The following is a 23,009-nucleotide window of genomic DNA, read 5'->3' on the forward strand; positions in this document are numbered from 1 at the left end:
TCCCCGATATCAGCTTATCAGAATTGTCTCCAAAAGTCTCCAAACATTCCACATGTCCCATTTCCATTAGTTTTGGCATTTGTTCACATGCATGTTCAGATTCGGTCGTTTCTCAATTGCCACAATTGAATCGGGTGGACGACAGTCCGTTGTGTGTTCTGCCATTCGGTGTGCATGCGTTCGGTAGAGGTTGTTTTTTAATTTCAATAAATTGTGCGGATAGTTATTCATAAATATCGTAAAATCCCTTTGATCGAATATCACGAGATAGTACATTGAATATCGGTGCTAAAAAGGGAAACGGACGACCTAAATATCGTGCTAGAATGGCCCCAGAACCGGAGATAGATACGAAGTCGGCAGCGGCAATTGATTCCAACCAGCAACAGTCGCAACGAAAGGATGAGACTGCATCGAATTCTGCAGCCAATGGAGCCGGCACCGCCGACTCAGGAGGCAAGAAAAAAGGTTAAGTGATGTTTCGTTTAGAATTATGAATGTTTTGGGTATCTAGTGCGGTGCAAAGTGTGATTTAATGGCGAGAATGTAGTTCGGAAAAGTTCTTAATTGAATTCTCTTTCAAGTCATATAACACGTTACGTAATGTGATTTTGTCGAGTATCGTGTGTATTTCTTCTCTCGGCTGGAGGTACTTCATGTCTTGTAAGATTGTATGATTTTTATGTCGTAATGGGGAGAACACGTGCTGGCTGAAGCCCAAAGGGGTGATAGCACTTCGCAGCAGACATAGCGTGCTACGAATAGTCTGAAACCAAATCCCAACCATTACCTTTGACCATTGTTTCTTTTTTTCAACACAGCGAACTGGCGCTACGAAAATATCTCAACATGTGATCGGAAGTGTCGGCAATGGGAATGCACGACTTTTGTTATGAAATTTGCTTCTTCGCTTGTTTTGTGCGATTGTCGCCCCTAGACCTAGGGGGATGGTCACACTTAGCAACCCTCTCTCATGAAATAGTTTCCATTCTAATTCGCACTTTGTAATGGCCCCGCTCCCACTCCTCGATTGTTTGTCTTCTTATCAAATGCAAAGCCATGCCGTTGCTCCTCGCGTTTCTGGTCTTTACGGGTGGCTGAGTTTAGCTGGAGTAAATGCTCGTAAAGAGTATCGATGAGGATTAAATACTCGCTTTTTGGAGTGGCTGAGAGTGATAAGGGACTTCTTGAAAAATCTAAATTAATGACGAAATTCGTACTTAGGAAAATGGTAGGAAGCAAAAGTTCTTTTTCAAAGTTCAAAAACCAGTTTCTGATGTTGAAGGATTTCATTGGAGTTATTAGGGGAGTGTTTGATCGTTCGATAGCTGCGTCGATCCGCCTAGGTCGAACTCGCCAATTTTTCTGCTTATTTTTTTTTTTTGGGGGGGTAGGGTAGGTGAATGCATTTACGCACACAGTGTTGGACTCCCGATTCGGTACGTCGTCGGACTACCAACTAAACACCTCCCCATCGTCAGAGAGCTAAGCCTGGAACCGTTTGTCACATTACTTCGGGCCAGCCCCCGAACTCTCCCGCCTTGCGGAGCCTTCAAATCAGGGAATTCCTTTCACCAACGGGAGGGGAGAGGAGGAAGGGAACTGTCAGTTCAAGGAGCCCCCTGCCATCCGGCTCCTTCACCGGTCGAGTTCTATCTTTTTAGCAACGAGAAGAGCCCGAACGTAATGGGCAACACGGTTCCACCTGTCAGCAGTCCTCAGCATCTCTTCCACAATGTTGTCTGGAGAGAGATCCCCTGTGTTTAAATAGAGCTGCTGACGAACCCCATCCCACCTTCTACAAGAAAAAAAGTGTGATGGGCATCGTCCACAACTCCATTGCAAAACACACAATCCGGAGAACGCGCCTTTCCAATCTTGTGCAGGTAAGACTGAAAACTTCCATGCCCACTTAAAAATTGGGTAAGGAAATAGTCAGTCTCACCATGCTTCCGATTCAGCCACGCACCTAAGTTGCCGATGAGCCGCGCAGTCCATCTGCCTCTAGTTTCATTTTGCCAAGAGAGCTGCCACGCGTCTAGAGTGTGTTGCCGTTCTTCGCGAGCAACCACCTCCCTTGGCTCATCTCCCTTGCGCTTGTATATGGCCTGACGCTCCCTAGCAAGAAGGGCAACGAGGATAACTCCCGGGATCACCATCACGGCCGGTTCAGAGACTGTGCGGTACGCAGACGCCACCCGTAAAGCTCCCTGTCTCTGTACTTGCGCGAGGCGTCTACGATATACCTCCTTGTTAAGAGCGCCAGCCCATACCTCTGCGCCGTAGAGCAGGGCAGACTGCGTTGAGCTCATCAGGAGACGTCGCCTACTAGACGTAGGACCCCCAATGTTTGCCATTAGCCTACTTAACGCCGAAACTCCAGCCGCAGCCTTGTTCGCTGCTGCTTGGATTTGCTCATCTTTAAGTCAAGAGTCAACCACAGGTACTTTACCGCTGATTTTGACTCGATTATCGACTCGCCGAACGATATGGGACGCAGGGTCGGAATTCTCTTTTTAGTCAGGATGACTACTTCGATTTTTTCCAATGCAAGGTTGAAATCATGAGTAGTCATCCATCCGCTTACCCGTCGCATCAATATGCCGAGTCTGCTTTGCGTCTGTTCGACAGGGCGTCCAGTAACAAGCGCTGCAACATCATCTGCGTAGCCGACCAGGCGTGACTCTTCTGGCATGTCGAGTTTAAGCAGACTGTCATAGGTAGCGTTCCAGAGGTCCGGCCCTAGGATGGATCCCTGTGCTACCCCCGACGTGACCTCCATCCACCTTTGATCCTCTAGTGTTTCATAGAGCAGGGAGCGGTTCCTCAGGTAGTCCCTCAAAATCCGTAAGAGACAGTTCGGCACGTTGAAGGTATTGTCTAGTGTGCCTAGAATGTCTTTCCATCTTACGGAATTGAAGGCGTTTCTGACGTCAAGCGTTACGAGGAGCACCACCCGTCGAGTTCGGCGGCTATGTGCCTCTGTTCGTCGAACGGCGTCCACGACCTGCATGACAGCATCAATTGTCGATCTCCCTGTCCTAAAACCAAACTGCCGGGGAGATAAATCTCCGGCAGCGCGTATCGCTTCAGCGAGTCTACTTCTGATGAGCTTTTCGAGCACTTTCCCAGCAGTATCAAGCATACACATAGTGGGCGGTATGAAGACGGTAGTTCGGGATCGCCTTTCCCTTTAGGGATCAGCGCAAGCCTCGCAACTTTCCAACGAGCAGGCAAAATGCCCTCTTTCAGGCAAGCGTTGAATGCACCGAGTAGTAGGTCTGGCCTTTTTCTGCTTATAGACCTGATTGAAGTGGAGTCGAGAGACCCTCATATTGGGTTGTGAGAAAAGTAATGTTGTATTTGTAATCGAATTTTAACGCTTTATTTAACATACTTAGAATTATCTGATTTAAGTCAAATATGGGCCGTTTTGTTCGCAAACTTGTTGCCATTTAGAAAGCAACTTCAATATCCCCCCTTATAAAACCTCTCCTCCTTATTTGCAAAAAACTCAGACGAGCCACTTTTCGGAAGCCTCTTTTGAGGTCAACTTAGTATCACCAAGAGCGTTTTGCATGGACCGGAAGAGATGGTAATCACTTGGCGCCAAGTCGGAGCTATACAGTGGATGCGATAGGACATCCCATCCGAGCTCCCGTAGCTTCTAGCGGGTCATCAAATATGTGTGAGGCCGAGCGTTGTCCTGATGGAACAGAACACCATTCCTATTGACCAATCCTGGCCGCTTCTGGTCAATCGCCTGCTTCAAACGGTCGAGTTGCTCACAGTAGAGGACCGAATTGAGGGTCTGGCCATAGTTGAGCAGCTCATAGTGGATGACTCCCTTCCAATCCCACCAAACACACAGCAAAACCTTCCTGGTCGTCAATCCGCGCTTGGCGATGGTTTGGGCCGGTTTGCCGCGCTTTGACCACGATCTTTTTCGCTTGAGATTTTCATACGTGATCCACTTTTCATCACCAGTCACCATCCGCTTCAAAAATGGGTCGAATTCGTTCCGTTTCAGCAGTGCATCGCAGGCGTTGATTCGGTCCAAGAGATTTTATTCCGTCAACTCGTGTGGCACCGGAACATCCAGCTTTTTTTGGAATCTAATCTTCTGCAAATGGTTCCAAACGGTTTTATGGTCTTTACCCAGTTCCTGGCCAATCGAACGAATGCTCACATGCCGGTCTACTTGGCTGATTTCGACGATTTTATCGGTTTCTACGACCAGTAAGGGGTGTATCTTCGACATCCACTACATCAGAACGAAATCGATCGAACCAACGCTGTGCTGTGCGAATCGTTACAGTATCGGACCCATAAACTTCACAAATTTTTTTCGGCCACCTTCGTTGCATTTTTACCTCTCAGGTAGTAAAAATGTAAAATATGACGAATTTCTTGTTTGATGGACTCCATCTTTGGCGCGCTATAACTTGAGACTGAAACTTACGATCATGAAATTGTCAAAGAGACACCTGTAGCCTAGATTGTCGTCTTCAAGTTGCCGTATAGTATGACCCGATGTGATAAGTACAACGCAAGATATGTTTAACTGTCGCCATCTATTGACAAAATACGACATTACTTTTCCCCAACCTAATATCATCATCTAGCGTAACGGGCGAATCTATATTTTTGAAAATGTTATATGCATTCTATCTGTGAAAGAAGCGTCCAATCAGCAAGTAGACTTCAGTATCTCCAAGGATTACGAGAAATTTGCCCTATTCTTCCATTTTTCCTCTGGGATAATGGATTCCATTGCATATCGTAGCCCATAATATATGACCTATCCACTCCACGCCCGCCTTCTGATCCTCAGTGATCTGAATGCCGACGTAATTTCGCATTCGGTATTGTCTCAAGGCAGAATACTGAGATGGATATCAAATGTTGGTGCAATGTATCCAATGATGTCAGGCTTCCTGATGGGGTCTCGTACTTTGTTGGTACTTTCGCGAACATAATTCATCAGGTGTTCTATGAAAAAAGTTGACTGACAGTTTAGCCCAAGGCAGAGGCCATTCATCAGACGCTGCCTCACCTCTGTCCAGGGAGCAGCATGACCGAAACCGGCGGTAATCACTCCGTTTATATATAATCGAGAGTACGAATTATATTGAAGTGAAATCCGTCGCATGTTCAGACCTAAACTAGGCCGAAGGGCAAAGGTGGGGCGGGGGCTGTGAAGAAGCTCAATAGGTCAAATCTGCGCCAATTTATAATCGGATTGTCGGATGGCAGTTGGACAAGGAGTAATGGTGAGAACTTACTCAACATTAGAGAGGCGTTTTTCATCCAAACCCACAACTTACGGAGGAAAAATGATCATTTTCGGTTCCCAGAGATGCACACCAACCAATTCATTTCAAAATTCCCGAAGTTCTAAGGTTCTCGAATGGCCATGTTGTTGAACATGAAAATGGGGGTACCCCAAGGCAGTGTTTCGACCTTCTGCTTTATTTGATATGTATCGCAGATTTCCCCACAAACGAGCGCCTATTTACATCCACCTTCACTGACGATATGGCGATACTCTTTACACATAGTGTTGCATGTCGAGACCTCGAGAATCACATAGGAGAGGTTGAACAATGGTTAGATCGCTGGAGAATCAAATTAGATGAAACAAAGTGTGGTCATATCACTTTCACATTTAAGAAGTGAACATGTCCCCCAGTTAAGTTTAACGGCGTCTCCATTCCACAGTCTAAGGAGGTAAAACTCCTAGGAATACACCTGAACAGAAGGTTTACTTAAAAAAAAACTGTATTGAGTTAAAAAAAACCCCAAGTCAATGCAATAAAAAAAGAAACTTCACCAATGAACCATTACCGGTAACATTGATTAGCGATATTGCATTGATAGCAAGGAAGGCTTATCCGATCATTTACCACCGTATTACCAAACTTCTCTAAAGGTGTTAACGTCAGCTCATCCCTTAGCTGCTTCAAATTTTCGCGTTGTCATGCTCTCAAACATTTGTTCCTTTCAAGATTAGGTTCTTCGGGGACCTCAGAGAGATTTCTAGCTGCAGGGTCGGAGAGCTGCTTTCCTTCGTGAATGTTACTCTGCCTCTTTGCTCCCCTAACAATAGTCACGGTCTTAGGAGTTTGTGGCATCAAAACGGCGCAACAAAGTGCTAATTGGGCTCCTCGGAGCGGCCACTGATACCTACCTACCTACCCCTTCAAGATTACCGTGGAAGTCGAATATAGACGGGGTACTTGTCGCCTCCGTTTGCTTGTATGAAACCGACCTAGGAACAAAAATTCTAGCCAGCCATGACACCAAAAATTTTAACCAGCAGAACCTTCCTGAATTTTACAATATATTACCTAAAAGTAAGAGTACTTAACATTGAATTGCCAGAGTGGTGAATATCTGTCGCATCCGTAATACAAGATGTCATCTCTCACTGAAGCTTGGTTTGATAATAGTATTATTAATTCAGAGCTTCTCGATGGGGATGCAACTCCCCGTTACGATCGCAATGTGCCGACGATAAGAGTCGCTCACTGTTCACATTTCACCTTCAAATTGCGTCCTATTCATTATTTCCTTTGTTTCTTGTCCATGTTCGAATTAGCCTTCTCCAGTTGTAGAATTTTTCAATACGCCGTAGGTTTTGTTCCGGGTTAGATATCCGGGACAGCCTCAATTGAATGAACGACATATCTTGGTCTATCCATGCTCTCTAGAAATTTCACTTCCTCGTTTCTAATTATCACTGCGACCTCATAACATCTATCACAATCAGAATAACCGTGCCCTCGATCTGACTTTTTCCAACATCCCTAACCAAAGATTTTGAAATTCAACTTCGTTAACGCCAACTTTCTAACCATAAACGAGTTTCGTTCCTCGGTTGACTGCACAGTGTCTCTCCAAAACTGATCATGAAACCAGATTGTCTTGACATTTGATGGCTTTTTGTTAAATTCCTTCTTCCCTTTGTTCCAACTTGTGCCCCTAAGTTCTACTGGTTCATAGTAGAAATTTGTAAGGCCTTACGTGCGAAATACCAGTCTTGATTGAGATTCTGTCAGACAGAAAGTGCGGCTGATCTAGCTAACTTCAAACCTTTACGATCAACCTTAATAAGGAATGCTTATTCCGTTTAATGATTACAATTGATACTCCCCTAATTCTGGATGTGAGCGTCTCGGAACTTACTTCTTACCTATTTTTGCACTTTTTTCGCCTTCCTATCCATCTACTTTTTTCATTCCTCTTCTGATGGACTTCGTAATCCATTTTTTAAAAAAAATTAATTAAAACAGTACATTTTCCTTCTCGCTCTCCCTTTCCCTTTTCGTTAATGTTTAACAAGAGTTCATCTGGAAGGAGGCTAATAATTTTCTGCACAAAAAAAACGAAATTTCATTATTTGAAAAATATCGCCTCATATCACTCCTTTGCTCTATGTTCTCATGCTATGGTCTTACCGCGTGACTAGAGTTCACCATCCTTGTCGCTAAGTCCCTGAAGGAAAGAAAAGACTTGCACATAATCTAAGCTGACTTTTTCAAAGCCTTTTTACTCCGTTGACCACACCTAGTTCCTCAAAAGGCTCTACCTGTATGGCTTTTCACCATCTGTTCTCTCTTGAATGAAGTCTTACCTTAGGGGCAGAGTAGGTAGAGTCTCTATCAAAAGTTGTATTTCAATTCTTCTTTTCCTCATCTGATGTCCTCCAGGAATCCATGCTTGTTCTATTGCTATTTTCGTTCTTTATTAATGATCCTCCTTTTCCTATGCAGACGATTTGAAATTAGTTTCTATTATTTACACGAAGACCTTTGCGGACGATTACTAAATATGCGAAAAATGAGAGAGGAGGTCTTTTTTATCGAGAACAACTCTATCTATAAAAATCTAAAGTAAAGGAGTCGCCTTATCTGAAAACGAAAAGGCTATCGCAAAGAGGACTTAGAGAAGCAGCCTTAATTTTAACGATAAGCCCAGCCAAACTAAAAAAAGGACGAGGTTGTAAGATGTCTAAAATATATGGAATTGGTTGAAATCTATTTACGTGTCAAAGGGCCCCGATTGAAAGGTTTACCTACTTAATCTCAGAAATCCCCTCTAATTGTTTAGAATGTCGAATCTATGGACGTCAACATGTATAGAGATCTATTTATTCTTTTATGGCCACCTCCCATAATTTTCGATGTACCAAGGAATCCCGCGATCACAATGCTGACCACACTGCCTTCTACAGGCTATTGTAATCCTGTCGTGTACCGTGACGATCTTGAATGAAGTAGTCAAACACACTTCAAGGCCCTCATTCAACTGGCTTGTCACGCCAACGATTAAAGACCTTATCGCCGGCGGAATCGTTCGAGGTTACAAGATTTGAAAGAAGCATAAACTGTTCACACAAATTGAAAGATGCAGCCCTCGAAATTTGCTCCATTTAGCAATGTTTTGTCTTTAAGAAGGAGAGGGGCTGTCAAGAAGAAAATTCTAGTTGTAGAAATATATTTTGCAGCTTCCGTACCAAGCCAGCAATCCAACTTAATGTTAGCCGCCAAAATCGGTGATTCTTTGAAAGCTTCGAAAGGTGGTGTTTGATATTTCATGACATTTATCAAGAAATGCAAGGTTCTCTTTCTCAAAAGCAAATCTGAAGCGACTACAACATTTATCGAATTTAAGATTTTCACACTAGCATAAGAATGACGGCCGAAAAAGGAAGATAAAGTCAGAAATGTTAAAAATCCCCACTCCACGGCCCCATACATTTCACAACAAAACAGTGTCGTTGAGTCATGGGATTGGACCCTGGTTGAGGCAGCTCAATGAAAGCTCGTGCGGTTGAGACCGTCATTGAACTTCTGGGCGGAAGCGAATAGGGTTGCAAACTAAAAACCGAAGCGTGATTGCAAGCCTGCGAACGGATGGAAGCATCTCCAAGTTAAGAATATCTTCAAATCTGGCTCCCGAAATCAAAAATATTATTGATAAAAGTACTCAAAACGGAAGATATTCTCTTCTTGCTAACAATATCAGTGCGGTGCGCTAGCGTAAGCCACTTTCCCAAGCGGTCACACTAAGATTGAGGTGGGTGGTCTGTGAAAACTATGCATGGGGAAAAGGGGCCGTTCCGTCAAAATGTACGACGAAGAGGTAATGGTTCACAACGTGTCCAATTGAGAAAACGATATTGAAAATCTCAACGACGAGGGAGGGCAGGCAAAACGTGAACGTGGATCAGAAGTAACGAATCGGATGAGCAATTTTCACAGACAGTCATACTTGCCTCTGAGATATCCTTTTTCAAAATTGTTTTTGATCTTGACGCTAATGAAGGGAAGGAAGCGATTCTAGCATAAATTCGAGACTAATGAAACTTGTGGAATCATCGACCGCCGCGAGAACGCAGAGATGATCAAGTGTTGAAATATCCTCAAGAACAAATATAAAACTGACGGTACCATCGAAAGCTGAAAAGCTTGACTGGAAGTGAAAAGGTTTACTCAAGGTCAAGAATATACTTTTTGGTGGCCTCAGTAAGGTTTAATTAATTGCATTTTCATTCGAGCCTGACCGTCGCAAGGAAACACGCGGGTGTTACAAAAATCCGTCAAAACTTTTTGTGGGCTTCATTCTGCAAGAACAATCGGGCTCTATAAGGATTAGCACTTGTAAAAATTTCTTGGAGGAAGGCAGGTTGCAACACAAACATAAGCGAACTATGTTCGAGATCTATTGAGTAATTTTGTATGAGCGCGCGTAAATTATCTTAACTTTAACAGCAGGAGTAGACTTCGTGGAAGGGACGAACTAAAAGAAACTTCACTGGTTAACGACGTAGCGATCCCTACCAACAAGCCTGAGATGCAGACTGGGAGAACTGCAAAACGGACCCTGACCGTGCACGGGAATAGCTTCCATTTGGTTGGAAATGGAATTATATTGAAAACCAAATTTCTCGCTTACTATTCAACGACAGATATCTCTCCTTTAGAAGGGTATATAATGGATCTAAATGTATAGATACACACATGCGTAGAGCACACTCACTTTTTCAGTGTTATTTCGTTCTCTTGATCGGAATCTGAAAACAGACATCATTATTATATTACTTTTTTTTATCAACAAATCACGCCATTCTCCCCCCCCGTGGCCCTTGCTAACATATTTATCCATTTAAAATTGAAAGTTTGCATTGTTTAAAGTGCTATCTCATACCCGAACTAGGATAGGAATAACTTACACAGATTGAGCGTACAATTTTGACGCTTTAAGGTTTTCATTTCTATCCACATTATTTTTTTGTTTGTTAAAACCATTTCGTGCTTTTGCGTTAGTCATGTTTGTGACGTATAAGCGCTTAGTTTCTCAATTTACTTATCGTGGTGCACCATAAAATCTTATCATTTCCGAAGGAGTCATCTATGATTCTGACTGACTGTCCACAAATAACTAATCGTGGGACATATTAAATGCTTATGACTAAATTTGTTATTTAGCTGTTCATATAACATTCGGGTCCTCGTCCCGAATGATGTACATAATCGAATGCTTGCTATACCAAAGTTTAAACCTAACTTAATCAATTAAAAGTGCGAATGACAGAGTAGTTGTAAAACATAAATATTTCCAAAGCTTATCTCTCTGCATTAAAATTACGTCCCCACATTCCACATCTCCTTTCTTTACAACATTGCCTTTAATCTGTAACCACTGAATTCCAGACGAAACCATACAACGTATTTTCTTTTGAACGATGTGAAAATTTCACATTTGATGAGACAACTAATTTCTGTCCGTCGTTTATATTCATCCTTATTCAATATTCCTTCAACTTATTTTTTCACACCAGGAGCCGGCAAGAAAAACAAAGCAAATGGAAAGGAAACAACACCCGAATTATCAACTACATGCAATGGAGAAATGAAAAAGTCAGACGAAGCCAAAGAAAACTCCGAATGCCAGAATGGACAAAAAACAGACGATGAAAGTGAAAATAAGGACAAAGAGAAAACCACAACGGATGATGATTCATTGGATGCCTTGCAAGAAGGCATTACTATTCACATTCAAAGTCCTGGGGCGGAAATGTTGTCAATTCAAGTGTCGAGCATGGAAATGGTCCAAGAAATACACCAATTGCTAATGGATCGCGAGGATACATGCCACCGAACATGCTTTTCATTACAGCTTGACGGTGTTACTTTGGACAATTTCGCGGAATTGAAGAACATTGAAGGATTGAAAGATGGTTCGATTATTAAAGTAGTCGAAGAGCCGTACACGATGCGGGAAGCTCGTATACATGTTCGTCACGTTCGCGATCTCCTCAAGTCAATGGATCCCGCTGATGCGTATAATGGGGTCGATTGCAATTCCTTAACATTTTTGCAAACAATTACAAACGGAGATCTTGATAAGAAGAAAAGTCGACCTGATTGTGTTGATTGCACCCCACCAGAGTATATCATGCCAATGGCAAAGGACCGACCTCTGTTACCATTGCAACCTGGAGCCAAAAACGTTAAAGGACCTCAAGCCCTAAAAGTTCTAACTACTTCACCGTGGAATCCACCTCCAGGACATCGTAAATTGCATGGTGATTTGATGTATTTAACGGTTGTCACGATGGAGGACAAACGATTTCATATTTCTGCATGTCCGAAAGGTTTTTATATAAACCAATCGACTGACGAGGTTTTCAATCCAAAGCCAGATATTCCTAGCCATTTATGCCATTCGTTGATCGATCTACTATCTCAAATTTCACCCACTTTCAAGCGATGTTTCGCTCAAATGCAAAAGAAACGGACATTGCGACATGCATTTGAACGTGTTGCCACTCCTTATCAAGTGTACACATGGGCAGCACCTCAACTAGAACACACAATCGACGCGATTCGAGCTGAAGATGCATTTTCGTCAAAATTGGGCTACGAGGAACATATCCCAGGCCAGACGAGGGACTGGAACGAAGAACTCCAAACGACAAGAGAACTGCCAAGAAAGAACTTGCCTGAAAGACTCCTGAGGGAACGAGCTATTTTCAAAGTTCATGGAGATTTTGTTATAGCTGCGACCAGGGGAGCGATGGCGGTTATAGACGGAAATGTGTTGGCTATAAATCCGGGCGAAGATGCAAAAATGCAAATGTTCATTTGGAACAATATATTCTTCTCACTAGGCTTTGATGTTCGTGACCATTACAAAGAACTGGGCGGAGACGTCGCAGCTTTCGTTGCACCACGGAATGATTTGAATGGAGTTCGTGTTTATAGTGCCGTTGATGTCGAGGGCCTGTATACATTAGGAACTGTAGTGATAGATTATCGTGGCTACCGCGTGACAGCACAATCCATTATTCCTGGTATTCTTGAACGGGAGCAGGAACAATCGGTTGTGTACGGTTCCATTGATTTCGGCAAAACGGTCCTTAGTCACCCAAAGTATTTGGAATTACTCACACAAGCTGGTCAACAATTGAAGATAATGTCGCACTCCGTAATCAATGAAAAGGATGAAGAAGTTGAATTGTGCTCATCCGTTGAATGCAAGGGAATCATTGGCAACGATGGACGACATTACATTCTTGATCTGCTAAGAACCTTCCCTCCTGATGTTAATTTCCTGAAACTGGCTGACGTTGAACTTGGAAAGGAAGTGAAAAGCCTCGGTTTTCCTATTGAACACAAACACAAATTGTGCTGCTTGAGACAAGAATTGCTCGAAGCCTTTGTGGAAGACCGTTATGTCATGTTCATTAAATATGCCGCACATCATTTGCAACAAATCAATGCGTTGAAGAAGCAGAAGGAGGGGGCACCTGCCATTGAAGATGGCCAAAATAAGGAAAGTGATTCCACAAAACCAGAAGATAAGAAATCTACAGAAAAGGAACAAGTAGATGTGAAAAAAGAAAAGATCAACTCAGAATTGCAATCCGATGAACAAGAAAAAGAGAAGACTGATATTCCAGAAAAATCAACCACCGCCAATGATGATAAAGTCGATACTGAAGAAGCTAAGAAACTTACCGAGACGATTAATGAGAAAAATGCACATGACGAAAAGCAGGCAGCCGATGTTGTTAAACGAGCATGTGCCGCCGTAGGCTCGTTGAAGGAATACGAGTTTGATTTCCGCTTTAATCCTGATGTTTTCTCACCGGGAATTAAACACGTTGACAAGTTAGATACGCCTTACTCACTGAAGAAACAGAAGCAGTTGGTGATTGATGCGGCGGAATTTTTGGTTACGCGGCAGATTCCAAGCTTCGTGCATGAATATCTGGATCATTCATCGGCGCCGATGGATGGAACTACACTAACTGAAGCATTACACAATCGCGGTATTAATATAAGGTGAGTGGAATTTCTCTTGAGGTCTCTTTTGTCCTCTGACAAAGGATTTTTTCTTTCATTTTTCAGATATTTAGGAAAGGTCGTGCAATTGTTAGCTAAAATAAAGTCACTTGATTATCTCCATCAAATCGCGGTCCAAGAACTTATCCTGCGAGCCACAAAACACATTTATTACACATACATGCAGAATACCGAAATGATGAGCTTAGCGGCAGCGATAAGTCATTTCCTCAATTGCTTCCTAACATCTGGACCCGTGCCGACCCCGCAGGCGGGATCTGATGATCTACAAAAATCTAATAAACGTAGGAATAAGCGAAAGGGCAAGAATGCCTTATTTGGTAGTGATAACAATGAATGGACTCTAGTAACACAAAAGTCACTGTGGCAGCAAATAAAAAAAGAGATAAAATCATACTGGGACTATGATTTAGGCTGTGATAGCATTGAGGCAGTGATTGAAACGTATAAGTTGCAACGTATCAGCATGCTTCGTGCCTTTTGCCTGAAAGTCGGTATTCAAATTCTACTACGAGAATATAATTTCGAATCACGCAACAAACCTACATTCAGTGATGAGGATATAGTAAACGTTTTCCCAATAGTCAAGCACATTAATCCTAGAGCTTCCGACGCATACAATTTTTACACAACGGGACAGACGAAAATTCAACAAGGATTCTTCAAAGAGGGCTATGAGCTGATTAGCGAAGCTCTGAACTTGTTGAATAATGTCTTTGGTGCCATGCATCCGGAAAATGCTCAATGTCTTCGTATGTTAGCGCGTTTAAGCTATATTATGGGTGATCCGCAAGAAGCGTTAGCAATCCAACAGCGCGCCGTTCTTATGAGCGAACGCGTTAACGGAATTGACCACCCATGCACTATTATGGAATATGTATGCGTTTTGCTTTATAAATTTCAAGCAGTCTTTAGTTGTGTTTTATTTTCAGTCGCATCTTGCTTTGTACAGCTTCGCCAATGGACAAATAAGTAGATCATTAAAACTCCTGTACAGGGCAAGGTATCTGGCATTGGTAATTTGTGGAGAAAACCATCCAGAGATCGCACTGTTGGACGTGAGTTAACTATTTGAATATTTATATCTTTTAATCTAATGAAATAATACTTGACCAACAGAGCAACATTAGTTTGATACTCCACGCTGTCGGCGAATATGAACTTTCTCTCCGGTTCCTCGAGCATGCTCTCGCCCTTAATATTAAATACTTTGGTAAAAAATCACTTAAGGTGGCTGTAAGTTATCATTTAATTGCGCGAACTCAAAGTTGCATGGGTGATTTCCGATCGGCACTTAACAATGAAAAGGAAACTTATGCTATTTACAAGCAACAGGTGAGTTATGATTTTCATCCCTGATGAAGGTCTGTTATGATCGATTTGTTTTGAATTCAAATTTCAGTTGGGTGAAACTCACGAAAAGACACAAGAATCTTCTGAGTGCTTGCGGGTACTAACACAGCAGGCTGTATTCTTACAGAAGAAGATGAACGATATCTATTCGAATGGAAAATTAACAACGAGTCTGCCACCAATTCACATCCAACCGCCAACCATGGGTTCAGTGCTCGATATGCTTAATGCCATTAATGGAATTTTATTTGTTCAAATTAGGTAAGTATCTTAGATCACTAAGGGGGTTGTTTACTTTCCAGTCGAAACTTCAAGCATATTTTTGGGAATTATTTGCGGGGGAATTATCAAAAATAATATTGAAATCTTGTTTTTTTTTTTTTGTTTCGTTTTTAAAAATTTATTTTTGAAAATTAATGATAACCGACGACTTTGGAATGTCCTGCACAAGTGTCACAGGCGACTTTGTGGTAAAATTTCGGTAGTTTGAAATGGATTTGCTAAAATTACGCAATAATTCAGGAAGGAAGAACACCATCTGACTGGCAAGAAAGTGCCACTGTTCTAATATGGAAAAAGAAAGGTAGTCCAGCAAAATGTTCAAATTACCGTTCAATTAAGTTACTATCCCATACCAGGAAGATTTTTGAACGCATTCTTAACAACCGTATTCGCGAAATCGTTTAAATAACCGTGAACCACGCCGGATTTGTCAGAAATTGCGGAACTACTGACGCAATACACGGCGGTTACTGATGGAGAAACACCGTGAGAAGCATCGCCCTCTTTACAATGCATTTCTGGATCTAGAGAAAGCGTTTGACCGTGTGCTACACGAACTCATCTGGTATGTTTTACGACAACACTGAGTGCCAGCAGAACTCATGCGCTGAGTTCAATTTTTCTATCACGATCCGAAAAGTAAAGCTCGAAGTATGGCGGGTGTATCAAAACTGCTTGGTGTCTCTGTTAGTGTTCATCAAGAAAGCGCCCTTTCCCCACTCCTCTTTGTTCTTGTTATGGACACTGTCACACGGGACATTCAACGTCCAGCGCCCTACACACTGCTTTATGCAGATGATGTTTTCCTAGCGTCTAATAGCAAAAATGATCTCGGACAACTTGTCCATGGAATGATCGCCTCATGCAACACGGTCTCAGATTGAATCTACACAAAACTGAATTTTTGACGTCCAATCCCCATGAAACAGGCACAATCACTGTCAGTGGCAGTGATCTGCCCAGAACTGAGCGATTTAAATACCTCGGGTCAACGCTATCAGTCAATGGAGAACTGCGCATTAGCGCAATCTGGATGAGGTGGCGATCTACAACTGGTGTTCTTTGTGATTGACGTATCAACGAACGTCTCAAATATAAAATTTACCGCAATGTCGTCCGTCCTGTTGCTCTCTATGGTTGCGAGTATTGGTTGACTTTAAAAGACAATGAACTGCATTTTGCGATAATAGAGATGAAGATGTTGCGGTGGAATTGTGGCATGAAACCCCTTGATCACATCTGAAATAAGGATATCAGCGATCGATGTGCGAGAGAGGCGTCTTCAAGGGGATAGTCATGTAATTCACGCTAACGAAAATTCACTTGCCAAAATTGGTCTGAACAACAAAGCGGAAAGTAAACGACCAAAAGGCCGGCCGGTGGCTTGATACATTGGAGGTGGATTTGAAAACCTCGCGACTCCATCCAGATCAGGCCTTTGATAGAACAAAATAGCGCAACCGATTACGACGAGCTGATCCTACTTGTAAACGAGACAAATGCTAATGAAAAAGAAAAAGTTCCATTGCTAATTACATATTTCTCCCATCTTTCGGGCAATTTGTGGATATCACATCAGTAAAAATACTCCCCCTTCGCCGTGAACCATTCATCAAGTCATTTTTTCACATCTTTCTACGAGCCAAAAACCTGCTCAGCCAGTGTGTAACTTATCGATACAAACAAGTGTTAATCGGGAAGAGCCACCTCTTGTCAGTAGGGTAAAACTTTCTAGATTAATGCTTGTAACGTGTTACAAACAGAGTTTAGGGGGCGAGTGAGCATTATTTTGAAATTATCTAATATAATAAACCACGTCTTTCTGGTCTCATCATCGTCTTCCTGACAAATTCATTCGGTCGGTGGTGGATGGTGCACCTGGGTCTACCTATTACTTTTCCGCTTGATATCCTCGAAAAGAATCCACTTTTCGTCATCAGTAATGATTCGATTCAAAAAAGACTTACTTTTCGTATAAGCAAAATTCCACATCTGTTTTGCGTCTCTCCTTCTCTTTTTTAATCAACTCATGTTGTAATCATCTACGATCTTCTGAATCTTCCCCACCTTTCGTAGGCGCTTTGAAACAGCTTATTGGTCTACGCTCAATTACTCTGCAATTTGTTTTTGTGTTTGGGAATCAGCTTCGTCCAATGATGCCTGCGATTTCACATCTTTGTATCTTTTTCGGTTTTCCGCGGACCTTGCCGAAATTATCGCTTTTAAAACGCCGAAACCATTTTCACATGAATCTTGTAATGGATACAGTTTAGCAGCAGTTTTCTTCAAATGAAGAAGTAATATCCGCGAATGTTCCTTATTTGGTGTTAAATGCAACATATTAAACACAACACTATGCAGAGACTTTTCCACGTATGTGCTTTTGAACACATACTGCATTGGTGCGAAACCTGTTTTCTCGAATCTCATTTCATGGTTGTCCACATGGTACAAGTAGAAACATGCCAATTTCCTTATAGTCAATGAATTCAGCGGTACACAACAGCAAGTGGCTGCCGAAATACGTATACGGGTTTAAATAAACCTTCATTGATTATAAGGAAGTTGGATTTTTTTTACTTTCAGAGTATCACGGCAATCAGTGCAAACCAGTCGAACAACACTCTTCTAGTGTCCTGGCCCTTATTACAGCAACTATTTTTTTTATTATACGAGGTTTGGCAATTAAGTAATGAGACTTATTCCATAAAAACCATATATTTAAAAATCATTCTACAACTCTGCCATCCCCGTCAAAATCAAAGTCAAAGTAGTCCCCTTGGGCAGCTATACAGCAATTCCAGCGCGTTTTCCACTCTTCATAACATTTCTGGAACGCTTCGACGTCCCTCGTTACGGTGGCTTGGATGTCCGAAAATGGGATCCTTTGACCATCGATTTTGTTCTCGGGAACAAAAAGAAGTAATAGGGTGACATCGGGCGAATAAGGCGGCTGTTGCAACACGGCGATCCCTTTAGAGGCTAAATACTGAGACATGCTGAGGGCGGTGTGGCACGGCCCGTTGTCATGATGAAGGATCCAGTTACGAGCGATGTCTGGGCGCATCCTGTTGACTCGTTTTCGCAATCTACTTGGCGATAGTAGACTTGATTTACGGTTTGCCCTAGTGGAACAAATTCTTTGTGGACGATTCCACGGCTACCAAAAAAGGAGATAATCACCGCTTTCACCTTCGATTTGCTCATGCGAGCTTTTTTCGGGCGGGGAGTGCGCGGAGACAATCATTGTGAGTTTTGGCGTTTTGTTTCCGGGTCGTATTGGAAAAACCAGCTCTCATCGCCTGTAATAACTCGATCAAGCAGGGTGGGATCGTTTTCCACTTGTTCCAAACAGTCTTCTGCGACATTCATTCGATGCTGCTTTTGCTACTCAGAAAGGTTCTTTGGGACCATCTTCGCGCACAACTTTTTCATCCCGAAATCGCCTGTTAAAATTTTTCTGACTGTTTCACGGTCCATACCCAGTTCCGAGGCCAACATTCGAACTGCTAAACGCCAATCTTCACGAATTAGAGCGCGCACACGCTGAGCATTCGCGTCAGTCCGCACCTCGACTAGTCTCCCACTTCGCGCCTTGTCTTCCACGCTTTCACGCCCTTCCTTAAACTCTTTATGCCATCGGAACACCTGGGCACGACTAAGAGCACTATCACCATGCAGTTTTACAATTTTAGCGTACGTTTCCGAAGATGTTTCACCCAATTTGGCGCAAAATTTTATTGCGACGCGTTGCTCTAGATTTCATTTCTCCATTTTTGTGACGAGCATCACCAACACACGTCTACTTAACACGACACAGCAGGTGAACTAAACAAGCTAGAGCGATGGTGAATATATCAATGGAGAGGGGAAGGATGCCGGAGAAGGGGAAGGAAATTTAAAGGTTGCAGGTTTACCACAAGCGTGGCAATAAAATCAGTCTCATTACTTAATTATCTAACCTTGCATTCCGTATCAGCTTCACACATTACTCCGCGCATGTGGCGTTCCATTCTTGAATTTAAATGTTTTTAAACACTGTTTCAGATATAATGCTATGCTCCTTTCCTTTGCGCCTTAAAATACTCTAAGGGTGTTCAATGAGGTTCAGATTTTGGGACTGGGTCGACCAGTCTAAGAAGACAATGTTATTCTGTGTAAACCAACACATTGCGGTTGCCGATTTTTGATAGGATGCGCTACTTTGTTAAATTTTAAAAGCATTCAAGTCGATGTTAACGAAAATGTAGGCAATACATTTATATACATTTCTGTTCATAATCACTATTTTGTTTCCTTTGTCGGCTTGGGGGTAATAAACAGGTTTGCTGTTCAATTATTTCTTCCATGCTCCTTACCTTCCTTTCTACTGCTTTTCTATTATCTCACTATTGATATTCGTATCTCCTCCTTTTCCTTTTCGTATTTTATAGCAGTTTCAATGTCGATGATGATTTCTTCCCTTGGAAACTTTGCGTTAAATACGACGTTACTCCAAAAAGCCGCTAAACCAAAGTCAACCCGCAACTACCCGGGCCTAATCGCCAAAAAATAATAATAGAAAAACTTCTTCTAAGGAACAGCATCAATGATTGTTATAAAAAACTTTCTAACCTTACGCTAAAAGCATATATTATAGTATTCACCTCCTACTAGATAAAGGTTCTTCAGGACAGAAAGGAACTATAGAGGACATCATCGATAAAGTCCAGCTGGCCTTTGAATGTGAAAAGCGAGGAAAAAGAGCAATCCTGGCGAGAAAACTGAAGCTTTTAAGATGCAAAAAGCCACCAGAAATCAAGGCTAAAGTAGAAAGCATTCCAAATCTTGTCGTCAACAAATCTTCAGAGACATTTTCAACTGTCAACTGTCATCGGACTTTCACAAACGACCAGAATTGGGATGATATTCTTCGGCATATCACGAAGATCACACCTTGAGTTCCCTATACCTACGCAGAAAGCAAAAATCATTCATTTGTGAATTTGGTTATTATTTTCATAATTGTACGGAAAACATTTAAGAAAGAGCTCTAATATTATGGTACCCGCTTCGACAAGTCTGTTTCTTGTGATACGAACAAGCTCAGGTGATGTTTATCAAACTCCCGAATAAATTTCCTATCTTGTCCTTTCTTCTCGCTTTCGCTCTATTAGCTTTGTAGTGGGTCTCATTAAATTGAACTGATTTTCGGTCTTTTCGGATGCAAACACCGCACCAGTGTGTCCTTCCTTTGCAAAGCATGATAGAAGAAGGGCTCGCAACTTACTCATATATGAACTATCCTTCTAACAGTTTGCAACAACAAGTTTCATCGTACACGCCCTTATCAAACAGGGTTCAACATATCCACTGAATAACGGAAAGACCAATTTATCAAATTCTTCAAATGTTTTCAATAGCTATCATACCGTAAAGTTAAGAAATGCAGCTTTTGGTAAATCGCGTTTAAGGATAAATATTGGCACAAAATCTGATTGGAGAAACTTACATTTTAATCGGCAAAGTCGTAGAGCTCCACTTCTTCGTTGTTTTTGGTTTGTCAACAGTCGAAGGTTAAGTCCTTCTAGGAAAAGATTTATACCGGAAAACGGGCCTGAAAGAATGGAATGTGGCGTGCCGCTAATGCGTTCGAAAAGTCCCAAGATAGCCACATTTCAAGTTCCATGTATCTTTACGAAGGAAAGGATATTTCACAAATATTTCATCCTTCATTTCTGATAACACCAAAATGTGCATAACAAAAAAAATAGATTTTTTGAAACCCCGGAAGTATTCGACCCCCTCAATATTGTATGGTATCAACACACCTTCAAAACTAATCAAAATTGGTTTACAATTTCAGTCCTAAGGATATTGCTAAGCTAAGAAACGAAATTGAAAAACACCAAAAAGATGGCAGCAATAACAATCCAACAGAAAACGGCGACGAAACTGCCGCAACCCCAGATTCGGTGGACAAAAAGACTGACGCAAATCCAAACAACAACACCGAAAAAGTAGCAACCAACGGAACAAGTAAATTGGAGGCAATTGGAAGTTCCTTGAAAGAGCAGCCCCAGCCCATTGAAACAGCCACAGCCGCAAGTTGAATACCGCAACCTTGTCAGAAGCCAGTAGACTAGAATTTCATAAAAATACACAATAGGTGCTGGCACTATTTGAACATACAAAAAAAAATTTTCCGTCGTAGAGAAAAGAGGGCGAGTGATGAAATGTTATCTATTGTGTATTATTACGAAAAAAAAATCATCGTTTGCATTATCTTTTTAAAGTCATGTTAAGTAATAAATTTAGTTTAAAAAAAAGTAAATGGCATAAATAAGAAATCATAATGAAATTGTCAGAATTGTGCATCGTCGTAAAATGAAGCTCATGTGTGCTAACGAAAACAATAAATGTGCCTCTTTTTGAAGATTACAAAATGTACGTATACAGCTGGGCATAATAAATAATTTGAAAATTTGTTCAGGCGTAAGATTTAAAGGTTTCGAAACAAATGCAGGCAATTGTGAAGGATTTAGGTTAATCCACAGAATTTTTTTTACAAAAACAGTGCAATAAAACGCTTGTGATGAGATATTCTTCCACAAGAGAAAATTTCTTGCAGCAGTGTCAGGCCTTGTTACAGTTGATCCAAAATATGATTATGTGATAAATTTATCTATTTGTAATCAACTTATTGTTAGTAGTTGTATTTCTAGTGCCATCTCTCATTTTTTCCTATAGTCATACGACCGTATCGTTAGGTTTAGTACCCACATTGAATCACCAAAACCATTTCGCAAGCAATTCCTTGAATTTATTTACAGCATAATAGCCTGATTGTCTATTGTTTTTGGCTGTTATGATCACATGGGAGTAAGTTCATGGTTTTAAAGTGGCCCATTTTTTCACTGAAGCAGGCTGCGACTGGATCTAAACTGCCTCCACTTTCTGGGTCCTCTTGCAGTTGTTCTTGTGAATGATGGGTTCGTAATGCTTAGAATGGTCCAACTTTCTCAAATCCACAAAAAAGAATAAGTTTACGCTATCCCTCTCTCTTTATAATGGAAATATAACCAATCTAATAAGTTGTCAGAAATAGAATCCTTTTATATTATGAAATTGATCAACCTTGACGCTCACATAACAGTGCATACGTACTATTGTAATTTTTATTTTACACTACTTAGCGAATTTCACAAGTTTGACTTCTTTTGCAGCAAGGGCCCTATAACCAAGGCTCAATGACTACCGAAAATAGGCTTAAGTGAGTCAAATGCACATTTACCACATAATACTTGAACGTATATTTTTGTTGTTTCTTGTTTTTTATTATACATGTTAAAGCGAATATTGATGAGCCTAATAGTGTTCATCATATATATATACATACAAATATCATTTTTTTTGTATCCAAACCTACCATACATCAATAATATCAAGAAAAAAAAACCAAATGAAAGAGTTATTCGAATTGCAAATGATAAGAGTGTGTTGGGATGAAGTTTTGTAAAGTGAACAATAATGATTACGAATCGTTATTGAACGATGGAAAAAAATCATGTAGTCAATATAGAATATTATGTAGTTGTTGCAAATGTAGATAGCATTTAGATTTTATTAATAAAAAATTGAAGAAAATCACTAGTTGTGAAATATTGTGTTTTATTCTTCTATGATCCTGTTTGCGCATATTTCAATTTGAATCAGACTCGCGCTTCCTTGTGGCGCGATGATCGCCGGAAGGCGCTCGCTGCGCCGTGAGTTTACTTAACGCTATGCCAACTCTCCGAAGAGACAGGCATTTTTTTCTTTTTCTCTCCGCCATACCACCGGCCTAAAGCATTTTTTCCGTAGCTGTTAATTTTGTTTTAATAAACTAAGTTTTTAAGTTTATACCGGTATTTTCCTTGCCCTCCAAGCCAACCTACATACAGTCCACTATTCCTACCTAACAGATCCTTTTGTGGGTGCAATTATTAGGGACGATTGTCAGTAGATTATAATATTATC

At 41.4% G+C, this 23,009-nt stretch overlaps 1 protein-coding gene across 1 annotated transcript; it reads left to right on the plus strand.

Moving 5' to 3' along the window:
- The first annotated feature begins 23 nt into the window (after window positions 1-23).
- LOC119653514 (clustered mitochondria protein homolog) lies at window positions 24-22,652 on the plus strand. The gene is made up of 7 exons (XM_038058181.1): window positions 24-468; window positions 10,847-13,355; window positions 13,422-14,253; window positions 14,309-14,434; window positions 14,496-14,711; window positions 14,779-14,990; window positions 20,857-22,652. The coding sequence occupies exons 1-7, from the start codon at window positions 327-329 to the stop codon at window positions 21,101-21,103; spliced, it is 4,284 nt and encodes a 1,427-aa protein (XP_037914109.1). The 5' UTR covers window positions 24-326; the 3' UTR covers window positions 21,104-22,652.
- Window positions 22,653-23,009: the final 357 nt, after the last annotated feature.

Source organism: Hermetia illucens, chromosome 4 (assembly GCF_905115235.1).
Source record: "Hermetia illucens chromosome 4, iHerIll2.2.curated.20191125, whole genome shotgun sequence".
Lineage (NCBI taxonomy): Eukaryota > Metazoa > Arthropoda > Insecta > Diptera > Stratiomyidae > Hermetia > Hermetia illucens.